The sequence below is a fragment of the Mus musculus genome, chromosome 7, assembly GCF_000001635.26.
Source record: "Mus musculus strain C57BL/6J chromosome 7, GRCm38.p6 C57BL/6J".
NCBI lineage: Eukaryota > Metazoa > Chordata > Mammalia > Rodentia > Muridae > Mus > Mus musculus.
This window is the reverse complement of record NC_000073.6, coordinates 30914998-30934218: the sequence shown is the minus strand read 5'-3', so window position 1 is coordinate 30934218 and position 19221 is coordinate 30914998. Positions and strand designations below refer to the sequence as shown.

Here is a 19221-nt window from a genome sequence, read left to right as displayed (position 1 = left end):
TCTCCACTCCATGTGCTCTGCCTTCCCCGTGACGTCAACTCGGCCGATGGGCTGCAGCCAATCAGGGAGTGACACGTCCTAGGCGAAATATAACTCTCCTAAAAAAGGGACGGGGTTTCGTTTTCTCTCTCTCTTGCTTCTTGCACTCCTGCTCCTGAAGATGTAAGCAATAAAGCTTTGCCGCAGAAGATTCTGGTCTGTGGTGTTTTTCCTGGCCGGTCGTGAGAACGCGTCTAATAACAATTGGTGCCGAATTCCGGGACGAGAAAAAACTCGGGACTGGCGCAAGGAAGATCCCTCATTCCAGAACCAGAACTGCGGGTCGCGGTAATAAAGGTTCCCGTAAAGCAGACTGTTAAGAAGGATTCAACTGTATGAATTCAGAACTTTTCAGCTGGGGAACGAGAGTACCAGTGAGTATAGCTTTACGAGGTAAGCCTGGCCTTGAACTTTCTAAGGAAATTCAAGACAGTCTATCAGAAGTAAAGTGGAAAATGTTTGGCCTTGAATTTTTTCTAGTGTTAGAAGCCCTTTTGTTCCTTTTCACATGTTATCAAGTGGTTAAGGCAGGGAAAATTCTAGAGGAAATTCAGGACAAGCTATCAGAAGTAAAGTGGGGAGAGAGAGTAGGAACAAAGAGGAAATATGGTACACAAAATAAGTATACAGGCCTTTCCAAGGGTCTTGAACCCGAGGAAAAGTTAAGGTTAGGTAGGAATACCTGGAGAGAGATTAGAAGAAAAAGAGGAAAAAGGGAAAAGAAGAAAGATCAATTAGCGGAGGTCTCTAGGAAAAGGAGCCTGTGCTCATCGCTGGATGGGCTCGGGGAGCCAGCTCTTAGTAGCTCTGAAGCAGATGAAGAATTCTCCTCTGAGGAAACAGACTGGGAGGAAGAAGCAGCTCATTATGAGAAAAAAGGGTACCAGCCAGGTAAAGTGCTAGCTAATCAGTTAAGGAAGCCAAAAGCGGCTGGCGAAGGCCAGTTTGCTGATTGGCCTCAGGGCAGTCGGCTTCAAGGTCCGCCCTATGCGGAGTCCCCGCCCTGCGTAGTGCGTCAGCCCTGCGCAGAGAGGCAGTGCGCAGAGAGGCAGTGCGCAGACTCATTCATTCCCAGAGAGGAACAAAGGAAAATACAACAGGAATTTCCGGTCTTTGAAGGAGCCGAGGGTGGGCGTGTCCACGCTCCGGTAGAATACTTACAAATTAAAGAAATTGCCGAGTCGGTCCGTAAATACGGAACCAATGCTAATTTTACCTTGGTGCAGTTAGACAGGCTTGCCGGCATGGCACTAACTCCTGCCGACTGGCAAACGGTTGTAAAAGCCGCTCTCCCTAGTATGGGCAAATATATGGAATGGAGAGCGCTTTGGCACGAAGCTGCACAAGCGCAGGCCCGAGCAAACGCAGCTGCTTTGACTCCAGAGCAGAGAGATTGGACTTTTGACTTGTTAACGGGTCAGGGAGCTTATTCTGCTGATCAGACAAACTACCATTGGGGAGCTTATGCCCAGATTTCTTCCACGGCTATTAGGGCCTGGAAGGCGCTCTCCCGAGCAGGTGAAACCACTGGGCAGTTAACAAAGATAATCCAGGGACCTCAGGAATCCTTCTCAGATTTTGTGGCCAGAATGACAGAGGCAGCAGAGCGTATTTTTGGAGAGTCAGAGCAAGCTGCGCCTCTGATAGAACAGCTAATCTATGAGCAAGCCACAAAGGAGTGCCGAGCGGCCATAGCCCCAAGAAAGAACAAAGGCTTACAAGACTGGCTCAGGGTCTGTCGAGGGCTTGGGGGACCTCTCACCAATGCAGGCTTAGCGGCCGCCATCCTTCAATCTCAGAACCGCTCCATGGGCAGAAATGATCAGAGGACATGTTTTAATTGCGGAAAGCCTGGGCATTTTAAGAAAGATTGCAGAGCTCCAGATAAACAGGGAGGGACTCTCACTCTTTGCTCTAAGTGTGGCAAGGGTTATCATAGAGCTGACCAGTGTCGCTCTGTGAGGGATATAAAGGGCAGAGTCCTTCCCCCACCTGATAGTCAATCAGCTTATGTGCCAAAAAACGGGTCATCGGGCCCTCGGTCCCAGGGCCCTCAAAGATATGGGAACCGGTTTGTCAGGACCCAGGAAGCAGTCAGAGAGGCGACCCAGGAAGACCCACAAGGGTGGACCTGCGTGCCGCCTCCGACTTCCTATTAATGCCTCAAATGAGTATTCAGCCGGTGCCAGTGGAGCCTATACCATCCTTGCCCCCGGGAACCATGGGCCTTATTCTCGGCCGGGGTTCACTCACCTTGCAGGGCTTAGTAGTCCACCCTGGAGTTATGGATTGTCAACATTCCCCTGAAATACAGGTCCTGTGCTCAAGCCCTAAGGGCGTTTTTTCTATTAGTAAAGGAGATAGGATAGCTCAGCTGCTGCTCCTCCCTGATAATACCAGGGAGAAATTTGCAGGACCTGAGATAAAGAAAATGGGCTCCTCAGGAAATGATTCTGCCTATTTGGTTGTATCTTTAAATGATAGACCTAAGCTCCGCCTTAAGATTAACGGAAAAGAGTTTGAAGGCATCCTTGATACCGGAGCAGATAAAAGTATAATTTCTACACATTGGTGGCCCAAAGCATGGCCCACCACAGAGTCATCTCATTCATTACAGGGCCTAGGATATCAATCATGTCCCACTATAAGCTCCATTGCCTTGACGTGGGAATCCTCTGAAGGGCAGCAAGGGAAATTCATACCTTATGTGCTCCCACTCCCGGTTAACCTCTGGGGAAGGGATATTATGCAGCATTTGGGCCTTATTTTGTCCAATGAAAACGCCCCATCGGGAGGGTATTCAACTAAAGCAAAAAATATCATGGCAAAGATGGGTTATAAAGAAGGAAAAGGGTTAGGACATCAAGAACAGGGAAGGATAGAGCCCATCTCACCTAATGGAAACCAAGACAGACAGGGTCTGGGTTTTCCTTAGCGGCCATTGGGGCAGCACGACCCATACCATGGAAAACAGGGGACCCAGTGTGGGTTCCTCAATGGCACCTATCCTCTGAAAAACTAGAAGCTGTGATTCAACTGGTAGAGGAACAATTAAAACTAGGCCATATTGAGCCATCTACCTCACCTTGGAATATTCCAATTTTTGTAATTAAGAAAAAGTCAGGAAAGTGGAGACTGCTCCATGACCTCAGAGCCATTAATGAGCAAATGAACTTATTTGGCCCAGTACAGAGGGGTCTCCCTGTACTTTCCGCCTTACCACGTGGCTGGAATTTAATTATTATAGATATTAAAGATTGTTTCTTTTCTATACCTTTGTGTCCAAGGGATAGGCCCAGATTTGCCTTTACCATCCCCTCTATTAATCACATGGAACCTGATAAGAGGTATCAATGGAAGGTCTTACCACAGGGAATGTCCAATAGTCCTACAATGTGCCAACTTTATGTACAAGAAGCTCTTTTGCCAGTGAGGGAACAATTCCCCTCTTTAATTTTGCTCCTTTACATGGATGACATCCTCCTGTGCCATAAAGACCTTACCATGCTACAAAAGGCATATCCTTTTCTACTTAAAACTTTAAGTCAGTGGGGTTTACAGATAGCCACAGAAAAGGTCCAAATTTCTGATACAGGACAATTCTTGGGCTCTGTGGTGTCCCCAGATAAGATTGTGCCCCAAAAGGTAGAGATAAGAAGAGATCACCTCCATACCTTAAATGATTTTCAAAAGCTGTTGAGAAACAGTAAGAAACCCACTTAAAAATGGGATTGTGGTATATACTGATGGATCAAAAACTGGCATAGGTGCCTATGTGGCTAATGGTAAAGTGGTATCCAAACAATATAATGAAAATTCACCTCAAGTGGTAGAATGTTTAGTGGTTTTAGAAGTTTTAAAAACCTTTTTAGAACCCCTTAATATTGTGTCAGATTCCTGTTATGTGGTTAATGCAGTAAATCTTTTAGAAGTGGCTGGAGTGATTAAGCCTTCCAGTAGAGTTGCCAATATTTTTCAGCAGATACAATTAGTTTTGTTATCTAGAAGATCTCCTGTTTATATTACTCATGTTAGAGCCCATTCAGGCCTACCTGGCCCCATGGCTCTGGGAAACGATTTGGCAGATAAGGCCACTAAAGTGGTGGCTGCTGCCCTATCATCCCCGGTAGAGGCTGCAAGAAATTTTCATAACAATTTTCATGTGACGGCTGAAACATTACGCAGTCGTTTCTCCTTGACAAGAAAAGAAGCCCGTGACATTGTTACTCAATGTCAAAGCTGCTGTGAGTTCTTGCCAGTTCCTCATGTGGGAATTAACCCACGTGGTATTCGACCTCTACAGGTCTGGCAAATGGATGTTACACATGTTTCTTCCTTTGGAAAACTTCAATATCTCCATGTGTCCATTGACACATGTTCTGGCATCATGTTTGCTTCTCCGTTAACCGGAGAAAAAGCCTCACATGTGATTCAACATTGTCTTGAGGCATGGAGTGCTTGGGGGAAACCCAAACTCCTTAAGACTGATAATGGACCAGCTTATACGTCTCAAAAATTCCAACAGTTCTGCCGTCAGATGGACGTGACCCACCTGACTGGACTTCCATACAACCCTCAAGGACAGGGTATTGTTGAGCTTGCGCATCGCACCCTCAAAACCTATCTTATAAAACAGAAGAGGGGAATTGAAGAGATTTTACCCCGAGCACCAAGAGTGTCTGTGTCTATGGCACTCTTTACACTCAATTTTTTAAATATTGATGCTCATGGCCATACTGCGGCTGAACGTCATTGTTCAGAGCCAGATAGGCCCAATGAGATGGTTAAATGGAAAAATGTCCTTGATAATAAATGGTATGGCCCGGATCCTATTTTGATAAGATCCAGGGGAGCGGTCTGTGTTTTCCCACAGAATGAAGACAACCCATTTTGGATACCAGAAAGACTCACCCGAAAAATCCAGACTGACCAAGGGAATACTGATGTCCCTCGTCTTGGTGATGTCCAGGGCGTCAATAATAAAAAGAGAGCAGCGTTGGGGGATAATGTCGACATTTCCACTCCCAATGACGGTGATGTATAATGCTCAAGTATTCTCTTGCTTTTTTACCACTAACTAGGAACTGGGTTTAGCCTTAATTCAGACAGCCTTGGCTCTGTCTGGACAGGTCCAGACGACTGACACCATTAACACTTTGTCAGCCTCAGTGACTACAGTCATAGATAAACAGGCCTCAGCTAATGTCAAGATACAGAGAGGTCTCATGCTGGTTAATCAACTCATAGATCTTGTCCAGATACAACTAGATGTATTATGACAAATAACTCAGCTGGGATGTGAACAAAAGTTTCCGGGATTGTGTGTTATTTCCATTCAGTATGTTAAATTTACTAGGGCAGCTAATTTGTCAAAAAGTCTTTTTCAGTATATGTTACAGAATTGGATGGCTGAATTTGAACAGATCCCTTCGGGAATTGAGACTTCAGGTCAACTCCACGCGCTTGGACCTGTCCCTGACCAAAGGATTACCCAATTGGATCTCCTCAGCATTTTCTTTCTTTAAAAAATGGGTGGGATTAATATTATTTGGAGATACACTTTGCTGTGGATTAGTGTTGCTTCTTTGGTTGGTCTGTAAGCTTAAGGCCTAAACTAGGAGAGACAAGGTGGTTATTGCCCAGGCGCTTGCAGCTCTAGAACATGGTGCTCCCCCTGATATATGGTTATCTATGCTTAGGCAATAGGTCGCTGGCCACTCAGCTCTTACATCTCACGAGGCTAGACTCATTGCACGGGATAGAGTGAGTGTGCTTCAGCAGCCCGAGAGAGTTGCACGGCTAAGCACTGCAATGGAAAGGCTCTGCGGCATATATGAGCCTATTCTAGGGAGACATGTCATCTTTCAAGAAGGTTGAGTGTCCAAGTGTCCTTCTCTCCAGGCAAAACGACACGGGAGCAGGTCAGGGTTGCTCTGGGTAAAAGCCTGTGAGCCTAAGAGCTAATCCTGTACATGGCTCCTTTACCTACACACTGGGGATTTGACCTCTATCTCCACTCTCATTAATATGGGTGGCCTATTTGCTCTTATTAAAAGGAAAGGGGGAGATGTTGGGAGCCGCGCCCACATTCGCCGTTACAAGATGGCGCTGACAGCTGTGTTCTAAGTGGTAAACAAATAATCTGCGCATATGCCGAGGGTGGTTCTCCACTCCATGTGCTCTGCCTTCCCCGTGACGTCAACTCGGCCGATGGGCTGCAGCCAATCAGGGAGTGACACGTCCTAGGCGAAATATAACTCTCCTAAAAAAGGGACGGGGTTTCGTTTTCTCTCTCTCTTGCTTCTTGCACTCCTGCTCCTGAAGATGTAAGCAATAAAGCTTTGCCGCAGAAGATTCTGGTCTGTGGTGTTTTTCCTGGCCGGTCGTGAGAACGCGTCTAATAACACTGCCCAAACATCATGACCAAGAAGCAAGTTGGGGAGGAAAGGGTTTATTCGGCTTACACTTCCACATTGCTGTTCATCACCAAGGAAGTCAGGACTAGAACTCGAGCACGGCAGGAAGCAGGAGCTGATGCAGAAGCCATGGAGGGAGGTCCTTTACTGGCTTGCTTCCCCTGGCTTGCTCAGCCTGCTCTTATAGAACCCGACTACCAGCCCAGAGATGGTCCCACCCACAAGGGGCATTTCCCCCTTGATCACTAATTGCGAACATACCCCACAGCTGGATCTCATGGAGGTACTTCCCCAACTGAAGCTCAACCCAAGAATGTGTCAAGTTGAAACATAAAACCAGGCAGGACAAGGGGTGATATAGCACCACCCCCAAAATACGAGTCCCAGATCTACATTTTCAGTCTATGGTGTGACACTGTGTGCAGCAGTCCTCGTGGCTTTCTGTCCTGACAGCATGGCACTTGAGGGTTGTCACTTGACTGGGCTCCTCAGGAAGCAGTGTGGCCCATGAGGAGACAGCAGCCCGGGTCCTCGCTTAGCAACATGACTGGGCAGCCTATGCCATCCTAGTTTCAGTGAGTCTGTCCATAGAATGCTGATTTTACTGTTTTCCTGCAGTGGAGCGGAGAAGGAGGGACAAGATCAACAACTGGATCGTCCAGCTTTCCAAAATCATTCCAGATTGTCATGCAGACAACAGCAAGACAGGAGCAGTAAGTGTCCTCAGTCTCTTCCAGAAAGTCGGGCACAGGAGCCGAGCTGTTCTGTCCTCCTGACTCTTGTCTGCCCTCCACTCCAGAGTAAAGGGGGCATCCTGTCCAAGGCTTGCGATTACATCCGGGAGCTACGCCAGACCAACCAGCGCATGCAGGAGACCTTCAAGGAGGCAGAGCGGCTGCAGATGGACAATGAGCTCCTCAGGCAGCAGGTGGGTACAGGCCTGGAATCCACGGGGGCCCAGTGTGCCAAGGCCTAACCCTGGCTCCCGTGTCCCCCATGGTGCCTGCAGATCGAGGAGCTGAAGAATGAGAATGCCCTGCTTCGAGCCCAGCTACAGCAGCACAACCTGGAAATGGTGGGCGAGAGTACCCGGCAGTGATGCCCGCCGGCTCACCCTTCAGCTGCTGTCGGCCTCTGCTGCCCCTCCCCCAGCCCTTAGCACAGAGAGGGAGATGCCCCTCCCCAAGCTGCGTTTTTTTATAGTAGATTTTTAACAAAAACAAGGAGACATAATGCATTTCTGTTGATACGTTGCCCACTACCCTCCTCCATGCGAAAACGATGCCCACCTGCCCATCTGTCCATCAGCCTCCCTTCTCGGTCCTCACCAGCCCATCACTTATAGTGGGCTCATCAGGAGGAGCAGGGGAGGAGGACAGAGGCCCCGCTGCCCGCTGCCTCCTTGGTCTCTAGAGGTATTGAGACAGGGTGCTCATGGGAAGGAGGGAGCTTTGGGCATGGGGGCCTTCCCTGGGGCCTGGACTGTTGCAGGGAGGCCATGCCCTCCACATTTCTTGTTTCTGTATCCCTGCTCCCCTCTGGGTGTGTGGGTGTGCTTGTGTGTGGTTTAATTTTCTTTTCTTTTCTTTTCTTTTTTTCTTTTTGGTTTTTTTGAGACAGGGTTTCTCTGTGTAGCCCTGGCTGTCCTGGAACTCACTTTGTAGATCAGGCTGGCCTCAAACTCAAAACTCTGCATGCCTCTGCCTCCCAAGTGCTGGCATTAAAGGCATGTGCCACCATCACCTGGCTTAATTTTCTTTATGAAAAATGGACCAAAAAATAGAGAGACAGGTATTTAACTACAATAACCTGGCCAGTGTGACCCTGCCTTGTCTGTCTGTGTGTCTTTGGGCATGGGGTTGGGTAGGGTTCCTAGGGTCTCCCTGTGGTCTAAGCAACAGTTATACTGTAGCTGTGTGACAATGGCTGGGGGCATTAACTGAGGCCCTGGGGTGCTGATTAGGGGTGTGGGAGCTGAGGTCAAGGACATACCCCTGCTGTTAGAGGGGAGGCTGGAGTATCCCTGGGCTCTGGGGCTGAAGCCCTCCCTCTGTACCAGCCAATGATGAGGGCTGGCCTTGAACCCCCCACCCCCAAGAGAGGGCAGAAGGCCAGAAAGTCAGGCTTGGCCCAGCAGCCTGTCGCCTCAAATTGTAGCTCTGGCACCTGTGCTGTGGCCCTGGTCACCCTTGGCTGATGATGAAACCTGTCCTGAGCAGCCACAGTGATGGTTGGCAGGTTCGCTGAATACTATCATGTCCCCAAGAGACTGGCTCACCATTCCCAGGATGGAGGCCTGCCTGTCAGGTTCCCTTTGCTACACTTTGTACCTTGCCTCAATCTAAGTACTCCTGTTGGCCTCTGGTGTCTTGAGAACCCTGTCTTTGGCCTTACCACTTCCAAAAGCCCTCTTTGAGGAAGCATGTGGAACACATGAACAGCCCAGTGAGCAGCAACAGAGGGGTAGAAGCCTTCCCAGGTTCTGGACAGAACTGACTGGATGCTCCCTGTGTAACTCAGGAATGCCGTCTAGTAGTTTATCTCTGGAGTCAAAGTTTGATAATATCTCAGGCTGCGTACACCAAGGGGTCCAGGTAATAGAAAGAGCACCACACAGGCTTTAGTAGTACCCCAAGAACTAGCTATAAAAGACCTGGTGTAGGCTGTGTACCAATCTCTGTGGTATATGTTGTCCAAGTGGCATGGGGAGGTTCTGGCATAGTCCCACTGCACTTGGAGCTGAGAGGGGGCACAGTCTGTTCCTGCTAAGCCAAGTGTCACACAATACTGTGTCCCCTGTGCTTAGAGGGAAACCATTTGAGGAATAGATCATCAAGCCAGACCCCTGCATCAGTGACTGGAAGGCAACTTTCAGCATAAACAACTGTAGAGCCCAGGAGGGAGTAGGCAGCCACTTAGAGGCCAAGTAGCACCAGCTGTTAACACAAAAGTGAGTTGGCACCGGTGGTAAAGACACAGAATCAGTACTCACTGCCATGTGAAACCAGTGTGTTTTTTATACAGGAGCTTGTGAAATGTGTTGGCTCTGCCTATGATTAGTGACTGCTGCAGAAGTGACTCCAACATGAGAGCTACATCATATGGTCTTCTCGGTGGACTCCATGGTGGACTTCAGGGCTAAGGCTGAGACAAACTCCTGGGCCTAACTCATGCTGGGATGCACCCTGCCCATGTGTACGACATTGCTGGGTCCTTCTGAGAAACCCAGTGAGTAACAGCCATACTGAGGGCACTGATAGGGGTAAAGGTACAGCTTTTCCACTTACCAATCCAATCACTGATTAGGGGAAAGAAGGGGAATATTTCTGAGAGCCACAGGGTAGCATCACAGGTGGCTGGCTGGAGGCTTGTGTCCATGGCTCTGTCTGCCCCACCCTCTGGATGCACCTCTGCTGGCTGTGGGTGGCACAACCCTGTCCCCTGTCACTGTTCCCACTTATCTCTCCCGCCTGTTTGGCACCACTATCTTCTTGGAATTGAGTCAAGGCAAAAGGGGGGTGGAGGAGGCTCAGGTGACCGTCCTCCCACTAGTCCCATAAAAAGGACTGGGACTGGCACCTAGACAGCCACCACACAAGTCCTTAGACTGCACAGCAGAACAGGAGGCATGATGGCACTCAGCACTCGGACCCAGGCTGCCTGTCTCCTGCTTCTCCTCCTTGCCAGCCTGAGCAGCACCACCTATCTCCAGCAACAGGTGAGCACCCCAGGCCCATTGTGGTGGGAGAGCCAGGTCCCAGGCAGGCAGGAACTGCTCACCACTGAGTAGTTAGAATGGCTCAGGAGTCATGGCAGCTGCTGACAAGGAAGAGGGTGGTCCTTAGTGGGAGCTGGGAGGCTGCACAGGTGTCCTTGAATAGCTACTCTGTTGTCCTACTGTGGAAAATGAAAGGAAGGAACATGGTGGGAGCCAGACAAAGTGTTCCTCCAGCTGTCCCACCCCAGTCAGGGCATTTCTTAATCAGCCTTTAAGTGACTATTTAGTAAAGACTTACTGTGGATAGTACAAAAGACAATGGGCAGAAAAAATTCTCATGAGGAAGGACCAGAGGTGGGGCTAAGAGGCTGACAGCCAGGCAAAGTATTCTATAAGAAAATGATACAGAAGTCGGGCAGTGGTGGCACATGCCTTTAATCCCAGCATTTGGGAGGCAGAGGCAGGTGGTTTTCTGAGTTTGAATCCAGCCTGGTCTACAAAGTGAGTTTCAAGACAGCCAGGGCTACACAGAGAAGCCCTGTCTCAAAAAACAAAAACAAACAAACAAAAAAACAAACAAAAAACAAAACAAAAAGAGAGAGAGGAAAGGAGAGGAGAGGAGAGGAGAGGAGAGGAGAGGAGAGGAGAGGAGAGGAGAGGAGAGGAGAGGAGAGGAGAGGAGAGGATATAGAAGGTTCTGGAGAGATGGCTTAGCCATTAAGAATTTTTGATGCTTGTGCATAGGACCAAGAGTCAGTTCGCAGCACCTGTGTGGTGGATCACAACCATCCTGAACTCTACTTCCAGGGTACCTGATGCCTTCTGCCCTAGATGGCAGTCAGCAGTAAGCATGCATATGATACACATAGGCACTCAAGGCAATCACAAGACCCTTGGGGACTGTAGGGTCTGATAAGTGAAGCCAGTGTTGGCAATAAATGGCAGTAGAGGTTCTGCTGTGCCGAGCTTTGTGGACAGCTGTGCAGATGATGATCTGTCCTGGAAAGCCACAATCCAGATGATGGTGCTATAAGCCATTGTGCTATGGGGTGACCTGGTTATAAGAGATAAGATGCAGGGAAAACTGTCCAGAGTGTGCAAAAGCAAAGAAAGCGGGTGCTTTTAGGAGCATCCAAGGAATGGTGAGGGGTCACAGGGCAGTAGGAGACAGAATTCTAGGAATTCTGTCTAAGCACAGTCCCTAAATCTCTGGGGAAGAAGCTGGCAGAGAAAAGTCAGGAAGCTATGCCGGGTACTCCACAAGACTCAGTACCTCTTCTGCTTTCACAGATGAGACAGACTACAGAGCTGCAGCCTTTGCACGGGGAAGAAAGCAGGGCAGACATTGCGGTAAGAGCATCTGGGACTCCCTCCCTGATCCCCAGCCTCTCCCATGCCCAAGCTAGGCTTCTTACCTCTCTTTCTTTACACAGATCCCAATGCAGAAGAGAAGGAAGAGAGACATCAACTTCCCCATCTGCAGATTCTGCTGTCAGTGCTGTAACAAACCCTCCTGTGGTATCTGTTGTGAAGAATAGAGAGCCTAGAGCCACATCCTGACCTCTCTACACCCCTGCAGCCCCTCAACCCCAGTATTCATTCCTGCCCTCTCCAGCAATGACCTTGAAATAAAGAGGATGACTTTATTTTCAAACTATGATGTCTGCATTTTCACCTTTTGTTTGTTTGTTTGTTTGTTTGTTTGTTTGCCAAAGAAATGGACTTTTTGCAAGCCCTGCCGAGGACAGGCACTGAGCTGGGTTTACAGGTCTATGTACAATGAGGCTGCTGGAACGCTGGGGAACAGCATTTCTTGTCTGTTCTTCACTTTGCTTCTTACTTCAAAAGATCTGGAGTTTATGTAGCAGCCTGGAAGGAACCTGAAAAGACTTTCCTTAGTCTTTTTCTGTCTTTCATTCTTCTTAAAAGTTTTTTACAAATGTGTGTGTGTGTGTTTGTGTGTGTGTGTGTGTGTGTGTGTGTGTGTGTGTGTGAGCACATGGAAGAGCCAGAGTAGCCCCAGCTGATATGAAACTTGCTTTGTCAAACTCAGAGTTCTTCTGCCTCCTGAGTCTTGGGATTAAAGGGGTGTACTGTATCTGCCATCGAGTGTTTCTTACCTTTTTTTATTTTTTTATTCTCTCTCTCTCTCTCTCTCTCTCTCTCTCTCTCTCTCTCTGTGTGTGTGTGTGTGTGTGTGTGTGTGTGTGTGTGTGTGTGCCTGCGCATGTGCATTTTAGTTTTTGAGACAGGCTCTCTCCCTGAACCTGTAGCTAATTCCCCATAAACTGTCCAACCATGACTCTAGGATCCATCCATTTCTGTCACAGCTCTTGTAATGTGGATGCTAGCACTCAACCTGCAGGGCAAGTACTTTATGCACCGAGCTTTCTTTCAGCCTGATTGCTCTACGTTTAATAGGGACACAGATACACAATTCGCTATCGTCCCAGCTTGTACAATTTCAACAGCCCTAATGATAAAAAAGGACATTGGTAACTTGGCCTCTGTTGGATCCTGGAAGGGATATATTAGTCTAAATACATGACAACTGGGAGCTGGCCACCATGTCCAGATGCAAGCAAAGAAGGACTTCTAATTTTGTCACGACAGTCTGGAAAGCCTGTTTGTGAGATATACTAGTACTTTAAATATTAGCAACTAAGCCAGGTACTGTAGTTCAAACCAGTAGCAATGACATTAAGGAGTTCTTCTATCAAGTGCTCTTCTGTCCCCCGAGGACTGATAATCAAACGCAGGCCTCACATAGAACAGCCAGATACTTACACAACTGACATACACCCTAAGCAAGGAGAGAGAGATTTATTTATTTATTTATCTATCTATCTATTTATTTATTGTAGGCAGGGTCTTGTGTAATCTAACCTGGTCTTGGACTCCCTAAGTAGCCAATGATGACCTTAAACTTCTATCTTTCTGCCTCTACCTCTTGAGTTCCGGGATTATCAGCTAGCTTTCGTGCAGTGCCTCGACACACACCCAGGGCCTCTTGATTTCTAGCAACCGCTCTACCATCTCTATCCCTATATCTTTATCCCTGGTTTGTGTTTGAGAAAGGGTCTCCCTCTATATGTATCCCAGGCTGGCTTTTCAAAACTTGCTGCAATCCTCCTGCCTCAGAACAACTAGAATTCAAAAAGTCTATCTTTGGGACCAACTTAACCAAACTAGAAGCCAGCAACTACCTCCCCACCACATCCTTTTACATCAGAGGCTGGTCATCAGAGGAAGCTGAAAAGAACAAAGACACCCCACCTTTGCCTACTCTTTTACAACCTTGAAACTTGGTTTCAAGGACACCCTGGTTTCTCTTGGTGGCTTTGTTTAATGGAACAAACATGGGCTTGATTGGGCACTGTCAAACCAGAGGTGCTGATCATAAGGCTAAGGCTGTTAGGGTTGAGTCCAGAGACAAGGAGCATACACATTATGGCAGAAGCAAACCCTCCCCCAACAACAACAATGAGGTCATAGCCCCTGATTATATGCGAAGACACACACACATAGCACAACCCATGTTCTGAAAAATAACTGGAGCTCATGAAGAGTTCAGCTCCCTGGCTTGCTCTGCCCCTGCCTGCTCCACCCCTGACTTGCTCCACCCACTATCTTGCTCTGCCCCCAGGCTTGCTCCGCCCCTGACTTGCTCCGCCCCCTGACTTGCTCCACCCCCTTTCTTGCTTTGCTCCTTGGCTTGCACTTTCACACTCTTCAGAAGTCCCTCTCCCCTCACCTACAGTTTTAGGATATGACTTGAGTATTTCAGAATGAAGGTGATTCAGAGAAGCCAGTCACCCTTGGGTGAATTCGGTCGCCATAATACCTAGATTCGCAGTTTGCTCAACCCACTGGAAGGTCCTTTTTCTTAAGACTCAAGCAGCCTGGGAGTTGTAGGAGACAAGGGCCAGAAGCAAGTTAGGGGGGTCCTGAATGAAGTCAGAGGGGCATGGAGAAGACCCTGCTATGGTCAGCTTGGCTCTCCACAGCACTGGTGGGTGCTTCTGCCTGTTGAACTCAGTCAAGGAGAAGAGTGGTGTAGATTTGTTTTGAAAACTGACAAAATGCCCCCAAATGTGAACAATCAGTACAGACAAGGGAGGGAGGGGTAAGGTCTCTCTCACTCCTTATTTTGTTTTGAAAATAGTTTCACTGTAGCCCCAGCTGTCCTGGAACTTGCTAGTAGATTAGGGGGCTGGAGAAATGACCTGGCAGTGAAGAGCCTGTACTGTTCTTCCAGGGTCTGGAGTCAGGCTTCCAGCATCCAGGTCAGGCAGCTCACAGCCACCTCTAACTCCAGCTCCAGGGTGTCTGAAGCCATCTCCTTTGAAACTCCTCTGCCAAGAGGGCATAGTGTAGGAAGAAGGAAATGTACAGACTGAAGCCCAGGAGAAGAAAGATAAGGCCGAGGGAGATTAGCTTGTGCACCTGCAAAGGCTGGAGGAGCAGGCATAAGGGATGTTAAGACCAGGAATCTGAAGGCCAAGGGCTGCTTCAGGTTGTTGGACCCTCTGCTACTGTCGGTAATAAGTCTCAGTGCATCTGAGACGTCATCACTGTCCTTTATGAGACCACCCGAGAGACTGACTGCCTTCCTCACAACCAAAGCAGTCCTGCTGGCCCTCTGCCCTGCACTGCGGCATTCTGGAGTCGTTCTGTTCTCACTTGTGGCCGAGTTTAACTTATGTATAATAAACCCTCTTCCTCACTGTCTCAAAAATAAAAGGGAAAGAAGAGAAAAGAAGAGAAGAGAAGAGAAGAGAAGAGAAGAGAAGAGAAGAGAAGAGAAGAGAAGAGAAGAGAAAGTAAAAGGAAATAGGTCAGTGGAAGCCTGTCTTTGAAGGTTTCTGGTCTTCTGAGATTGATGGTGGCAACCAACTATTCACAGGAACCTCTGAGACCATAAGCTAAAACATACCCTTCCTCCGGTTAGCTGTCATCAGGGGTATTCTGGTACATCGGCCGTAGTGACCACTATATAGTATTACTGATTACACTCAATACCTATGGAAATTCCTCTTTCTTTTGGGCACTGTTTTCCAGGAGGTCCTAGAACTGAGGATATGAAGCAGAGGGATTACAGTTTTAGTGTTCAAGCCAGGGTATTGGTGGTGCACATCATTGATCCAAGCATTGAAGAGCCAGAGGCAGGCATGTCTCAGAGTTCCAGGCCAGCATGGTCTTCAGAGTGAGTTCTAGGCCTGCCAGTTCTACACAGAGAAACCATGTCTTGAAACTAACAAAACCAAAACAACAACTTTGGTGTGTATCAAGGGTGGATCTTATACAAACCTATTCAAATGTTTACTGCTGAGCCCCAGCCCAGCGCTTCCCACTCAGTAGATGGGCGAGGCATAGAAGTTGTTGGTTTTGAGAAAAGGTCTCAGTCTGTATTCCTGGCTAGCCTGGAACTCACTATGTACACCAGGTTGGCTTCCAATTTATATTGATCCTCCTGCCTGTACATATTGACTACTGAAGTTAAAGGCTTGCGCTGCCATGTTCGGCTTGCTTTATTTTGTTTTATAGGGTTTCTTTTTCATTTTCGTTCCCATGTGTATTTGTATGAGTATCTGCAGCATGTGTGAAGGCGCCTTCAGAGAGCAGAAGGCGGCACTGCGTTCTCTGGAGCTGGAGCTACAGGAGGCTGTGAACTGAATAGCTAACGTGGGCACTGGGAACTGAACTGGAATTCTGTGGAAGAGTGTTACAGGCTCTTAAGCACTACACACACACACACACACACACACACACACACACACACACCATTCTTAATCTCTCCCTCGATTCCTTGCCTCTTTTTTTCTGAGACAAGGTCTCTCTTAGCCAAGGCTGAACTCTCACTGGATTTTATGCATACTAGGGAAGCATTCTACCAAATGAGCTGTAATCCTTTGAACTTGCTCTAAGACAAAGTGCTGCTGCTGCTGCTGCTGCTGCTGCTGCTGCTGCTGCTGCTGACCTGAGGACCACACTGTGGTGAGCTTGACATGAAAGAGCCAGTCCTGATTTCATGAGCACAGCAACTCTGGGCTGGCCAAGACCCAGGCCCTGGCCCAAGATGGGGTTAAGGGATAAAGTGACTAACAGGACCATATTATCTGGAGATGCTTGCTCTAGTTTGAATGCTATTTTGGATAAAATTTGGCTAACGAGCAAAAATCATTACACTATACAAAATTTCTATGACCACATTTATATACGGATGTCTTAAAGCCCAGACTGTACCTTAGTTACAGATGGGATCTTTTTTGAGGGAGTGGGGGGTTAGACAGGTCCAATGTAGAAGAAGATGACCTTGATGTGATCCTCCTGCCTCCACCTCCGGAGTGCTGGGATTACAGGGGTGTGCCTCCATGCCTGGCTTTGGTGGTAAGTCTTTACTGAGGCTAACAGTTTTAATGAAATCCTTGTAATGGGTCCTAATCCAATATGGTTGATGTCTTGGTAAAATGGGGAGATTGGAACAAAAGCAGATCCGGTTAGAACAAAGGGCAAATATTCAAAGTCCAAGTCCAAGGTTGAGGGGGGCTGGGGGAGGGGCGGGAGTAGATCCTCTCCTCGAAGCACAGAAGGAAGTAACCCTGCTGCTACTTGATTCTGAAATTGAAATTGAAGCCTGAAAGGATGTGATGTAATACATTCTAGTTTGGACATTTGTCCCCAGCCCTCAGCCCGCAGCCCTTGCAGATCAAATACCTACTTTCTTGAAGGCATCAGCTGATTTGTGTAACAGGTAGCCCCTCTTACCCAGCTCCCCTCTGGCTCTCAGTCCATCTGACCCTCCCTTATGGATAGGCTCCTCCTAATCCCCTGGCTCAGCCACAGACTCTCAGTGGGACTCACCTGCCCCTGTTTCCCCTCTCCAGGGACTGCCTCTAGTTCATACCTGGAACTGACACAGTACCCACTCCACACCAGGAACACCAGCTCAGTGAGACTGGTGTGGTTGGACATCTGTGGCACAGGGCACCTCAGAATCTTCCTATTCACCCTCAAAGTCCAGGCACCAGGTCCCTCTCTTCTCCGGAACCCAGGCTTTCAAGCCCCACCCCACTTTCAATGGACCATTGTCTCAGACTGGGAAAGGCACGGGCAGAGTCTGACATCATGAAGCCTGAGGTGGGGGGTGTCACTGCTCCCCAGCCCCAGTCTTCCTGACGCCTGATCCACTCCCCGGTCTAAGGGATTTCCCTGCCCTCACTCCTGGAATAAAAGACTCCCCGACCCCCAACCTCTGCTTTGGCCTCTGCAGGGCCATGAAACTGCTCAGTTTCACCTCTAACAAACACCCTGTCCACCTTGCAAAGCCCGTGCCTGGATTCCACCCAGAGAGTCCTCACTCAGCTCAGAAAACCACCGTGGCCCCGTGCACACAAAACCTAGCTTTAAAGATCCCAAGCAAATACCTAGGCAGGCTTCTGTGGGAAGCACTCTCTCAGAGCTCCAAGCTAGATGTAATATTAGGCAGGGACAAGACAGGATCCCCAAGAGCAGGGTGGCCAGCTTCAGTCATGTTGAGTTCTATAGAAAGAAAGGACTGTTTCTAAATGGAAGGGCAGGGACCACACGTGGTGGCACGCATCTATAATATTAGCCCTTTGGAGACTTAGGCATGCTGTAGTCAAGGCTAGCCTGAGCTGCATAGTGAGCTGGAGGTCAGTCTGAAGAGAGTCACAGAACAAATTAAAAAGAGGGGAGGGGGCATGGAGTGGGCCAGCAAGATGGCTCAGTGAGTAACAGTATCAATGCCAAGCCTGATGACTGAGTTAGATCCCTGGGACGTTCAAGGTGAAAGAAAAGAACTAAGGTACATTTGCAAAGTCACACATAGACAGAAAGAGAGAGACAGAGAGAGACAGAGAGACAGAGAGAGGGAGAGGAAGAGAGAGAGAGAGAGAGAGACAGAGAGACAGAGAGAGGGAGAGGAAGAGAGGGAGAGGAAGAGAGGGAGAGGGGGGAGAGAGAGACAGAGACAGAGAGAGACAGAGAGAGGGAGAGGAAGAGGAGAGAGAGAGGAAGGGAGGAAGGAAGGAAGGAAGGAAAGAAGGAAGGAAGGAAGGAAGGAAGGAAGGAAGGAAGGAAGGAAGGAAGGAAGGAAGGAAGGGAGAGGGCAAATGAGAAAAAAAGAAGGAGCTGGAGAGATGGCTCAGTAAGTAAAAGCACTGACTGCTCTCTCACAGGACCTGGGTTCAAGTCCCAGCACTTACATGGTGGCTCACAACCCTCTGTAACTCCAGATCCAGGGGATCTGATGCCCTTGTCTGGCCTCCATGAGCATCCGAAAGTGGTGCACAGACAAGCATGCAGGCAAAACACCCATACACATAGCACAAATAAATCTAAAAGAAGTAAATCAATAAATGTATTTTTTTTAAAAGAGGGGGAACCGCTGGCTCCAGTGTTAAGTGCTATGCTTCTGGAAGAGCAGGCTGGGGTCGGCAGGATGGTGTGAGGACAGCTTTCCAGGAATGAGAGTTAAGAATGACATCTCTGAGTGCCAAGGTGCCACAGGGCATTAGAAGAATAGACATGAGCACTTATTTTCTGCTTAACAGGTGGAGACAGACTCAGAACAATAGACAGCGTCCCTGTCCTTACCAAGGGAAGGTCGTGATCTCAAGGAGACAGCAGCTAATGTCATCTCAGAGGACAAGAAGTGTTAAAGAGAAAACAGACCAGGAAGGAAAGCATTTGGGGGGGGGGGCAGTGATTCTCAGCAAGGTGGAGGTGACTTTGGAGCAGAACTAGGAGAGGGTGTGTTTCCTCTTCCTGACAACCAGTCTCTACCTATCTCTTGGGACCAAGGTCACAGTGTTGCCACCAATTAATTCCTCCAAGACAACAGGTTCCACCTTTTAGCCTGGAGCTTTCAGAAAGATGAGGCCACTCCTCCCTCCTCAACTCCCAAATTGGGGTGTATATTAATGGAGGAAGGGAGGAGCAAGGCAGACCCCCATCTTTTCTAGGAAGGAGCTAGTAGGACCCAGGAATCAAGCTGCCCAGTCCCAGCCCTAGCCCGATGGTGAC

General features: G+C 48.5%; 1 protein-coding gene and 1 pseudogene across 1 annotated transcript; both read left to right on the top strand.

Moving 5' to 3' along the window:
• Window positions 7073–8286, top strand: Usf2-ps1 (upstream transcription factor 2, pseudogene 1; annotated as a pseudogene).
• Window positions 10038–11847, top strand: Hamp2 (hepcidin antimicrobial peptide 2). Its single transcript, NM_183257.4, has 3 exons — window positions 10038–10173; window positions 11464–11523; window positions 11607–11847. The coding sequence occupies exons 1-3, from the start codon at window positions 10087–10089 to the stop codon at window positions 11709–11711; spliced, it is 252 nt and encodes an 83-aa protein (NP_899080.2). The 5' UTR covers window positions 10038–10086; the 3' UTR covers window positions 11712–11847.
• The last annotated feature ends 7374 nt before the right edge of the window (window positions 11848–19221 follow it).